This window comes from Archocentrus centrarchus, chromosome 15 (genome assembly GCF_007364275.1).
Source record: "Archocentrus centrarchus isolate MPI-CPG fArcCen1 chromosome 15, fArcCen1, whole genome shotgun sequence".
Lineage (NCBI taxonomy): Eukaryota > Metazoa > Chordata > Actinopteri > Cichliformes > Cichlidae > Archocentrus > Archocentrus centrarchus.
The window spans coordinates 18,042,378-18,054,869 of NC_044360.1; the positions used below are offsets into that span (position 1 = coordinate 18,042,378).

Here is a 12,492-nt window from a genome sequence, read left to right on the forward strand (position 1 = left end):
TGAGAAGCTTCTCTGCATTTAAAAGTTAGGTAAACAAAATCCCAATTAAGCCCTTCACACAATAATTGTCGCTTCAGTTTTAATCAGATGAAGTTTCTATTTGTTTGGAACCTGACAGTCTGTGTCATATAATTAGCAGGCTAGTGTAATCTTACAAACTGCTTCTTTTTTCCCCCCTCTGTAACCACTCATCACCTGAAGGTGTTCAAAGGGCAGTGACGTTCCTTCAGTTTGAGAAATCTCTGATGAAAGCTTTTTTCAGCCTAAGCTGTTTATGTCTCGTGCACATGAGGAGGTGACAGCCGTAATACACTTCATGGGATATGATGACCAACATTTACTTGGAAGAATTCTAATCTACAATAAATGCTGACACCCTCACACATGCGTGCACACTTAGACTGTAATAAAATGTTAGGTTAATCAGTCTTACTTGATTAGTCTCTATGAGGCATAGTTTGCCCGAGGCCAGACACACCAAGTAATTGAAACACCTCCATATTTAGACGTCTACCTGGGCAATTATTCCTCTCAAAACTGATTAAAATGTCTAAGAGAGAGCAGAGGGGGGAGGGTGTGTGTAATATGTGTGTGCGAAAGCGTGCGGTGAAGGAGACACAGAGGAGGTCATTGACAAATGGTGCTCAAAATTGGCTAGTGTGTTTCCAATTAGATAAGTGAAATAAGAGATCCATTTGCATAGATCATTAGCTTTTGAGGATATTTTTAATACAGCAATGTGGGACAAAAACAGATTCTACTGAAGCAGAGTCCTTTCAGAATAAACTACAGAGACCAGCTAATGAACATTTTTCTTTAGAAAGTGCACACAACCCCATGAGATGTAATAATTGCTTCTTTATTTTTGTAAACATCAACAGCATCTGAATACTTATAGCCACACATCATCTTTTGCTCATGTGACATTTAATGACAGAGACTAAGATCATTAAAAAGCGAGATCTGTTGCAGTTTGTGTTTAACAAATAAATGATTCTGTTCATTTTGTTAAATTAAAAGATTAAAATGAAATGCTTTAAAAAAAAAAAAAGTTAAAAATCAGCTTTGCTGAACATTCAGATGGCATAAGATGTATAAATTTCCTCTGAACTGTGATGTGCTCCAAACTATTATAAGATTATCATTAGTCTTAGTTGTTAAATAAAACAAAGCAAATAAAAAATATTTAAAATGAGTTGTTTGCAGCTTATTAAATGAAATGCGTTTAGGGTCTTTAAGGCACAAAGCTGTCAATTTATAAGCTTCACAAACTTCATATTGAAGCTAGTAAGCTGTAAACCTGTAGAGGGCAGTGCAAGGTAAGACATGTGATTAGCAAACCAGCAGTCAACAATGGTGTTCAACACTTTCTTTGTTGCTGTCCTTGATTTAATCCAGCTGAAGGGAGTAGTGGAAGAGAAATGAACGATCACAAGCTATTAATGATTTCCAATGTCATCTCTCTCTCTCTCTCTCTCTCTCTCTCGCAGACACATTCACAGCAAGATTCGTGGTTGCTATTATGGCGTTGTCTAAGATCAAAGCAGCAGCAGCAGACCAAACAGCATTAAAGTTGTACTTTGAAACCTCTGACACTCAGCTTTCATGCCTTTTTTTTTCCTGCTGCATCCTGTGTTTGTGAGTGGTGTAAAGCAGTCAATCTAAATTGGGTTTGCATCGCTGACAACAACCCTCGAAACCTATTTCTATCAAGTCATAAAACCTCTGCTCTGCTGTTTCCTGCCAGGAGCCAAATCAGGAAAACATCCTGTGGGTCGATAAGAAGAAGAAGAAAAAAAAAAAAAAGCAGAACAAAACTTTATCAGCTAACAGGGTTGGAATCTCAGCACTCCAAAGGTTTGGTTTCAGCTGTGGAAGGATTTGTTTTTAAAACGACCGCTAAAACGACTCTTGAGTTAAATTACTGCCACAGCAACTATATTACAGAGCAAACTACCTGCTTTCTCAGCCAAACAACACATTACTATGCTGGAACAAGAGACAGTGAAAGATGTACTTTGAGGAAACTCAGCCAACATGCAGCAGCCTACAGGAACAAAATCCCAAATGTTGACTGGTATCCTGCCATGAAGAAAGATCAAATTGGCAGTTAAATCAATGGCAGAACGACAGCCGCCTGTGGCTTACTTTTGTTGTTGTAGGACAGGATAAATAATAGTCACTGTCTGTCCAACATAAATGTGTTTCGTTGGCCTTCTTAATACTGTAATGTAAGAGTCGAGGACAGAGAAAATTAAAAAGAGAAGAATGAATCGAGAGCTGTGTTAACAGGCAGCACTTTCAATCTTTACTCCAATTTACATTCAACCCCTTTCTTAACCCAATAGTGTCACAACCATGCAAGACACAGTCATAACACTTTGCCGATGTGCGGCTGAGACCTGAATTATTCATGACCATGTACTCTGATGGTTACCTCTGATATTCCAATATGTGAAAGGACAGTGCGGCTTTACCGCAAATAATGTCTGCAGCCCATAAACGGAAGACTGACATAAGGTCATTAATTAAGGTGAGTGGGAGGGAATTCGTTTTAGAAGTCAGTTCTCTTACCATAACCACAGGTTCTTCTAACAACTGTCATATTTTTGCACTTCATCCCTTCAAAGACTTTATCTGTTATGTGCCTCACATCTCTGGCATTTTTTTTGTAATTATTATTATTATTTTTATCTTTATTTCAACTTATTTTACATTTTAGTGCTTCTACATTCTTTTGCACTTTTATTTATACTGTACAAATTCAGATTTCCATATATGTTTACACCATTCCGCCTCAAGTCTGAGAGTAACGTAATTTCAATCCTCTGTATGTCCTGGACACATGTGGTACTGACAATAACAAGACATTGACTTGACTTTGACTTCTACCCCAGCATAACCATTGGCATCTCAGAAACCTATTTCCTGTATTTTAATAGTGCCCATGTCTGCCTACTGTATGGCTTCTTGCACCATATTGCAAAGATACAGTATACTCAGTTGCTGCTTTTCTGCTCAAGCTACCAAACTATCTCAACAGAACGTCATTATTTTGGGTAATTTACAACTGGATTCAAAATTATCCAACCAAGAATAGTTCTCCTATTGTGTGCTTTGTTTGAGAGATCTGCTAAAGCTCGGTGGGTGAATACATTAGGGGGAAATAATTAGTTGATCCCCTGCTGAATTTGTAAGTTTGTTAACTTACAAAGAAATGAACAGTCAGTAATTTTTTATGGTGGTTTCGTTTGAATGGAGAGAGGCAGAATGTGAACAATTAACTAATGAAATGAGCTTCCTTCAAAGGGTGGCTGACCTCTCCCTAAGAGAAAGGGTGAAGTCATTTGGGAGGGGCTCCTCCACATCAAAAGGACCCAGTTGAGGTGGTTCGGACAACTAGGATGCCTCCTGAGCTCCTTTTTTGGTGAGGGCATGTCCTACCATGAGGAGACCCCGGGGCAGACCCAGGACACGCTGGAGCGATTGTATCTCTCAGCTGGCCTGGGAATGCCTCAGTGTTCCCTCAGATATGGTGGAGAAGGTGGTTGGTGAGAGGGAGGTCTGGATTTCTCTGCTTAGCCTGCTGCCACTGCAGCTTGGTCCCAGATAAAGAAGAGAAAAAAAAACATGGCATTAAAAATTATAAATTGATTTGCATGTTGTTGAGTGAAATAAGTATTTGATCCCCTACAACCTAGCCAGAATTCACAGACTGGCTATGTGCCCATATGGTACACAGATTCCAATCAGTCGATTGATTACAGATACTCCTCGTCATATGTGTAAATCACACCTCTCCACAGAATCAATTTCTTCCATTCCAACCTCTCCACCACCATGGGCAAAAAAAAAGGATGTCTTGGACAAGATTGTAGACCAACACAAGGGTGGAATGAGCTACAGGGCCATCAGCAAAAAGTTTGGTGAGATGTTGAAAACAAGAAATATAAAAAGACCATCAATCACTCTCATTTGGAAATCCATGCAAGTTCTTGCCTCATGGAGTGAGGATGACCATGAGAAAGGTGGTAGATCAGCCCAAAGCTACATGGAAGGAGCTTGTTAATGATCTGAAGGCAGTTGGGACCGCAGTCACCAAGAACACCACTGGTAACACACCACACTGTAATGGATTATAATCTTGTAGCACCCACAAGGTCCCCACCCCTGCTCAAGAAGGCACATATACAAGGTCATCTTAGGTTTGCCAGAGAACATCTAAAAGATTCAGCGAAGGCTTGGGAGAAACTGCTATAGTCAGGTGAAACCAAAAACCTGCCATGTTTGGAGGAAGATAAATGCTGAGTATGAAAGACCTCCATCCTCACAGTAAAGCATGGAGGGGGAAACATTATGCTTTAGGGCTGTTTTACTGCTGAGGGTTCAGGACAACTTCACTGTATTGAGGAATCAGTGGACAGGGCCACGTACCATTTTATGTACCATAAAATCTTGTTCTCCTTCACTCAGCCAGAACACTGACGATGAGTCGTGGATGGGTCTCCAGACCTCAATCCTATGGGTGGATGAATGGATATGCAAATACACCAGTATAATGAAATAGACACATCCGTCTATGCATTGATAGTTATTCATTTGTATATTTATACTGCACTACCAGACTCATGCACAATCCTGTACCCCTGTTTTGTTTTATTTGTTTTTCTTTGTTTTAAGAGCACTAAGCCTTTGTATAGCTTGGTTTAGATTATATATATATATAGTATAGTTTATATAATAGTATAGTTACTATATCTATCTATCGATCTATCTATCACTTTTAATGTGTTTTATTCTGGATTTTTGGTTGATATTCTTTCTGTCTCAATTAAAATGAAACTACCATAAAAAAACTGTTCATTTCTTTGCATGTGAGAAACCTTACAAATTCAGCAGGGGATCAAATAATTATTTCCCGCACTGCATTTCATCAAATGTGTGTCTTTTGTGCCTGAGAAACTGCTGAAGCAACTTACTTAGGAAATCAAATTCAACTTTTAAAAGCATACACAAACATTAAGGGGTTAAGCTGCATAGAGGAAAAGGTCTTCAGACATGAGGCTAAGCCATGCGAATGCAAATCTTTTGAATTCTAATAAGTGATGGAATTTTTTCTCAAGGGCAGGTTTGTGTGTGTGTGTGTGTGTGTGTGTGTGTGTGTGTGTGTGTGTGTGTGTGTGTGTGTGTGTGTGTGTGTGTGTGTGTGTGTGTGTGTGTGTGTGTGTGTGATTCATTAGTTTGTTCTCAATGTTATCATCTTTCTGCAGACATGTGTCAGTGGAAGAGCAATGCAACGTCAACAACTTCTGTCCTTTTATCCACAGAGCACCTGCCATACAAATACAGTCTCTCATTTACACACACATACACACATACACATGACCGCCATAATCAAATCAGGGGAAGGGGAGCCAGAGGAAAAAGACAGTGACAAAAGAGAGAGGAGAGAAAGAAACAGGGAAAAAAGAGAGACGGAGGGAGTGAAGGATGCAGAGGAATAGAAAGAGTTGTGTATTAAATATCCCAGGTCTGATCCTCCTGTGTCCCAGGCTCTCATCTTCTTGCTGGCTAGCCATCAGAGGGGCAGAGACAGAAAGAGCCTCAGACAAGGTCAACAAGGACAGTCTCCCTGATGCTCACTGCAGCTTTATTGCAGTTTATAAAGTTTGCCACAATCAGGATGCGCTTGTCCAAACCACTGATAGGCTAAATATCCAAAAGCTGCTGTTGTTTCAACTTTCCACAAAAGAGTTTAATGAAACGTTTTTCAACAATTCATTGCTGTGAAACTTATGAATTTCAGATAATGTTTTTAAATTTGTTTTCAGGCTGAAACAATATAGTGTCCTGAGACCCCTACAGTGGGTGTGAAGCAGCACACAAACACACACACACACACACACACACACACACACACACACACACACACACACACACACACACACACACACACACACAGACCCATCTGCCCTTATTGTAAATGGCCTTCTGTTGATAGGTAAGCTAATAGAGAAAGCAGTGTGTATGTGTGTGTGCATGTGCATGCATTCATGTGTGCTTTGTGCTTAGACACAAATGGGTCTTCTGCTGACTCCTAAGCCATTTACCTGCACTTATCCCTCTCCTTCATACTGTCATCATACTTCCTTTTCCATCAAATACACACTTGCACACAAGCAAGGCCAAATTGCCAAATATCCTCTTATGCATGAAAATTTGCTGAGCCTTGCTGTATACAGGAAGAGGATGTTGTTCCATGATGGACAATATAGTTTTTAGCAGATAAAAAATATACACATAGAAAGATCTGGCCATTCAGATATTAGATAATTATAGACATGCTATATTAGTTTTTATTTATGCATTTAGTAAATTTATGTGCTTTATTGTTGTCACATGCCAATACATCCTCACACCATACTTCAGTTCAGTTCAATTCAGTTTTATTTATATTGCGCCAATTCACAACAACAGTGCGTAAGTGCATAATAACATACTGGTAACAATATGAAAAGCTGCTTAGAAATTGTTTTATTAGTTAAAGGCAACTAAACTGTCATATGGTCAGGATAATTAAGTTAATATTTGTTTTTGTTGCCATTCATAGGTCTTATGATAAGATGAAAGCACATTTACCAAGCCACAGCATCTTGTATGTGCTCATCAATAAATCTTTCGAGAGCTATGATTTGAAGAGTTAGACCATCTCTTTAGCTGTTTAGCTACATATAAATTATTTACCTTGCAGTGGTGTAATATAAAATAGCCATGACACTCATGTTTGATTCTTCATTACAGCATTTACATAGAAAATATTACTGTGAAATTTAGTAGAAAGTTTTGCATTTTGCAGCCCTGATTCCTGGTTATTACACATTAACTATCACAGCTGTTTCTAGGTTATCACCACATTACTTGAAGTTTGCTTTAATACATGTTTGACATGGAATTAGATAGAAACAGGCAGTTTTAGTTTTTGCTGCCCTGATTCCTGCACAGAAACTACCAAACACAGCATTAAAGATAATATTTAAACTGTTACTTCAAGCAAAGAAGAATGCTGGGGACATAAAGTAGTATTAATTCCAGCATTATAATACACTAATACTATCCTAATAATAACCCTAACCATTTGATGGCTAACAGGTTACAATATTACTGTTACTTATTGAGGTTGTCTCATGGGCACACATTTGTTTCCACATTATTATCCCCAGTATCTGGGCCCTTTTGCTCAGTTACATACATTTGTGCAACATTAATCAACTATAACTATTGCTGACAAACAATATTATTTGGTTATTACTTGGATAATACTTTGGTATTTAAGTGGTAATAACTTTCTATTTCCATATTATAGCATTCTTGTTTCCACATTATTACCCCACTATTACCACAATATTAGCAAGCTGTCATAAAAAGTGCAGCTCAAATAGACTCCAGTCCCCACATAACCCTGAACTGGGGATGGATGGATGGATGGATGGATGGATGGATGACAGTTTTAATGGATTTTAAGCAACACACAGCTAACACAGAAACAGCATAATTAAAGAATCTATCCTAAATATTTTGTACAAATTGAAGCACTGCTGTAAAAATTTCCCCTTGGAAATATTATGCACCTCAGTGACAAAAATCATCACATATTCACTGAACCCAAGTGAAAGTGTAAAAAGCAAAGATGACATTCTCCAGGCTGGTTTGACATATGGTTCACATCCCACTGTCAAATCAGGTATAAATTGATATTAGACATTAAAGTATCAAAGACCTTGCAGAAGTGATGAAGCAGCGTTTCAACATGTCCCTGACACCTGCTACCTCATCAAGCTCGGTGCCAGGCAAATTCATTCGAAAATCAAAGGCTGAAAGAGGCTGTGGTGCATGTGGCAAGATGCCACACCTTTCATTCATGAAGCGAGTGACCAGGAATACATTACAGCACACACGGTTGATCTTAGCTTTATTGTAGGTTATTAGTCACTGATATTCACTGAGATACTGCAAGAATTAAATCTCAGTGACAGGAAGAGGCAGAGTAAATAAACTAATATGTTCATCACTGGCAAACCTTCGTACAAAGATTTCTTTTGTGTCTTGAATACTGTAAGTTAAAGTCAACAAAAGAAAAAGGTGAAGGTGAAGGAAACTGCAGTGTTGATCGAAAGTCTTCTCAGGCACGCTGCCATCCAGCACAGGCCAGAACATCCCTTCAATTTCCACCTCATAAACTTCCAAAGAACAGACTCCAGCCATTAGCCATTAGCTTTAAATCTATCAGAACCTTGTAAACTTCCAGACTAGAGTGCACTTCACGCATGCTGCATGCATCCTCAATAACAAAAGAGTTTTCTCTCCTTTTCTCCACCAAAGTATGTGCATTAAGTTTGTGTTTATGTGTTTAATCACCGAAGGGTCAGTAGCACAGCTCATTAAAGTAATGAGAGTCACACAGTCTCCTTATTTTACTGGTCTCGCTCTGTCTCACCAGAAGATGACTCAGTATGGGTACAGCAAAATGAGTCTAGCAAGAGGGAGCAGAGAGAGAATTTCAAACCGCAATGAATATTTTATTTCTTTTCTTCTTTTTTATGAGAGATCAGTTTTCAAAATGGAGAAATACATTTTACCTATCATTTCATAATCTCATTTTTCTATTATATTTTTCATGATATTACCAATCCCTAGTGGTATCTTATCAAGGGAGTAATACAGAGGTAGTGGGGGTGGCAGTGGTGGTGGTGGGGTACTAATGGATAAACGAGATCAGTCGAAACAGCAGATACACAGCACATCATAATCTAACTGCGCTGGAAGTTGCATTTGGCATGAACATAGTGCACATACTCTGAGACTGATGTTGGTATATCACATGCTTATATATGGATTGGACCTAAACTCTTCAGTGACTCTGCAGATAGTCTGAGTGATGCATTCATTCTGCCATCTGGACTAAGTTCCTCCATTAAAAAAATTCATTAGCTTAAGTACTCACAAGGGAGTTGGCACACACACACACATACACGCACACACATATTTATTAAGGCTGCTATTTCCCATAAAATATGGTCAAAATATGCTGAAGACTGATGCCCTAAGTATAATGGAAGAACAAGTGGGGCCTCCACTGTGTGTCTGTGTGTGTGTGTTTGTTTCTGTGTGCCTAATTGGTATGTAGAGTGCTGCGCGCAGATGATACGTTTCCAAGAGGAACTTTATTGAGATGACAGAACTGTTGGCACACCGTGACTACTGGGTGCAGTCCAGCTGGTGCATCAGGGATGAAGAGTTTCTCCTATAGTGTAGCATCCAGAATAATCTATGAGAGCAAACTTTCAATCTGTAAGGTTTTTAATATTTAAATGACTCAAAATTGAAGCAGAGGTTCATTGGTATTAATAATGGGAAGAAAATTCAAGCTCTTGTTGGAGTGCTAAAGTTGCCTGGAGTGAACAGGGCACTGTGGGCAATGTCCAGAGGAAAAATAAATAAATAAATAAAGCAGATAATAGGAATGCGAATCCCATCTGTCCTGTTGTCACCAAGAGATGAAAGATAAGGAAGCGTGAACAACGTAAAGCAGATTGGACTAAACACAGGTCACCCTGATAAGGCAGGCCAAACAAGGCCTTGGTGTGTATTGACAGCTCCTGGAGGTAAGCCAGAGCAGAAAAAGGACCTTTCATTCATCAGTAATGAGCAGGTGCTTTTTGAGGTGTCGTAAATTTATTGCTCTGTAAATATTACATTTTTTTAAACTCTGATTAAACACCTTTAGTACTGCTTTGGTACAAGTGATTCAGTGATTAGAAAAGCATTAAAAAATTGTTTAATGAAAGTCTGCACTGATTTCAGTTTGTCAAGCCCCTTCAAACAAATCCTACAATAAAGCATGCTGGCTTATGATCTGCAGCAAAGAAAATGTTCCCTATTTTCCCTCTTTATACAACTATACATTTAGATTTTAAGCTAATGCGTGTACAAACAGTAAGGCTGACATTCCCCTGGTGAGACTAGTGCCTCTACACTGCACTCAGACCCACTCTGTCCATAGTGATATCGATTAAAAGGTAAAAGCACACACCCCTGGGGCAGAGAGAGGCCACACACACACACAGCTAAAGTTACTCTGTATGTGTGTGCGTGCGTGTTTGGGAAATAAGAGAGTGTGTTGCATGGCCCACTGTTGCACCGGTAACCCAAACCCTTAAAAAGGATTGCAACTCATTCAGGAGCAGAAGGAATGGGTGGTGCAGCTCAAACAGTTCATGCACACACTTGTACAAACAAATATCACCTAATCTCAGAAAAACTCAGATTTTATATAATTATCCCAAATCAACAAAACTCTGAAAAAAAGCAAACCACCATTACCTTCCCCACCGACGGGTTCAAACATCCCAAACTGCTCTAAGACTTTGATGAAGAGACCCATGACCAGGAGCACAGCAATCACCTCTAACCCATCCAGATTCAACATCTTGAGAGGCCACTGTTGGTCATCGCCCATGTGTCCAGGTCAGGCTGTGCAAACCTGTCCAGTTGTACTCAACCTGAGCAGTTTGTCCAACTTTAAGCCCAGCAGAGTTGTCTTCCACCTTCTTCCTCACTTTTATCCACTTTGACGAATCCAAAGTGTTCCAAGTTTGGAGGGATTTTAAAAAGTCTAGTCAACAATAACAGTAAGTTTAAGCGGCTGACTGCTTGGCTTGATGGGCGTTTCTCTTCTGTCGCCCAGAACCTTTCCTCACTCAACCCCTCTTATTTCCTGGTGAAGGCCATAACTACTTGAGCTACAGGCTGCCACATAGAGGTCCAGAATGTCCCAACTCTTGAGCTAAAGTTTTTAGGGTCCCCCCCCCCCAACCCTTCTCCCTTTCTTCTTCCAGGCCCCCCTGCTGACTGATGGAATCTATGGATGCGCTGCGCCTGCTAGTCCTTTGGCAATGGTTGTCAGGACGCAAGTGTTGTGAGGGGGAAAGAGGGAGTGAGTGAGAGCGAGGCGGCAGATAAAGAGAAGGGGGGGGGGGGGGGGGGGGGGGGGTGAGAGGGAGATGGCATAGAAAATGAGAGGGAGAGAGACAAACAGAGATAGATATACACACACACACACACACACACAGAGTGAGCCAGATTGTTTTGGGGAGGTGAGAGAGTTGAGGTATACCCTCCCTCTCCAGCGGCATTACCTTCATTGATTTGCCTAATGTGGTTTCCTTGGTAACTGAGACAGAGTGTTTAAAAGCAGAGTTAAGTAATGGAAAGAAAACATATTTATGTTCATCTTAATTCATTTCAATCGTGTGTTTTCACTGTAGAGACTGCAGCATCGGTTCTGCAGACGTTACTCCTGTCGGTCGATAGAATGTCTCATTAACTTTTTTAGTGTGGAGCTACAACGGCTCAGATTTCTGGCTCTGGTACAGAACATGCACAATGCTGAGATTAGAAGACTCTAACCTAATAATTTTAGGTGGCATGATATGAACTTTATAAACACGTTATGTACGGCTCAAAAATTAACCTACATGGCAGAAGCAGTTGAGAAAGCTCTACAAGAACATCCTACCTGAGGGCTGTTATTGCTTTGACTTGAACAGGCGAATCACCGTAGTGTGAGCTCACTGGTCCTTTGGCCAGATGAGCTAACCAGAAAGCTTCTAGTAATGAAAATATTTTCCTTTGATTCTAAATATCCATAAAGACATGTCTGTTTTTAGAGATGCCTTTCTGTAGTTTTTTCTTTAATACTAATACTAATATTACTACTTCTTTTAATGCTACTAACAGAGTGTTATAAGGTGCTTTGAGAGACAAACTAAAGAGTTTGAAAGCAACATTAATAATAAAAAAAAAGATCCAACAAATGTTGACTTGCGGAATGAAGACACAAAAATGTTTAATTTTAGATTAGTGATGGTTGAAAGTGAAGTTCAAATGCAGTGGATTTATGACAGAAAAATGTTTCAAGTGAATAAAAAACATCATAAATGTATTACACAAATGTAATAGAAAACTGGCAGACTAATTAGTTCTTCTTGACAAATATTTGGCAAGAAGAACAAGAAGTTCTTAATTTTTTTTATAAGAAAGAAGCAAAAATATTCTCCTTCATAAGGAAAGACTCGCTATGTGATTTGGTAGTTACATCACTCTAAAATCTTCCTCTCATTTGTCAGTCACGAGCTTAGGTTGGGATACCTAACGAATCAACTTGAATCAGTGCAGGCTGCTACTGTTACCCACCACCTATGTTCGGCTCCTCCCTGAATGACTCCCAGGGAGGATATCACTTCACATTATGCTGCAAAAATAACAGAGCTGGGAAAAGGTATGTTCCCTCTCTGTCTTATTGTCCCACTGTGTTTCCCTTTCTGTCTCTTTCTTTGGAAAGAGGAAGAGTACGACAGCACCGGCTTGACAAATATGCTGTGTCTGCTTCGACTTCTGCTCTTGTTTCTTTTTCTTGACATTCCTGTCTCTACA

General features: G+C 39.5%; 1 protein-coding gene across 4 annotated transcripts in view; it reads right to left on the reverse strand.

The window, feature by feature from the left end:
- LOC115793034 (Kv channel-interacting protein 2) overlaps positions 1 to 12,492 on the reverse strand; it is a 111,841-nt gene that overhangs the window by 13,680 nt on the left and 85,669 nt on the right. Inside the window, exon 1 of one of the 4 annotated variants that reach the window (XM_030747740.1) lies at positions 10,381 to 10,509. The exons of the other annotated variants lie outside the window; for them this stretch is intronic. Within the exon in view, the coding sequence (XP_030603600.1) occupies positions 10,381 to 10,486 (106 nt within the window). The 5' untranslated portion in view covers positions 10,487 to 10,509. Of the gene's footprint in view, positions 1 to 10,380; positions 10,510 to 12,492 lie in introns of those variants that run through there. 4 annotated transcript variants of the gene reach the window in all.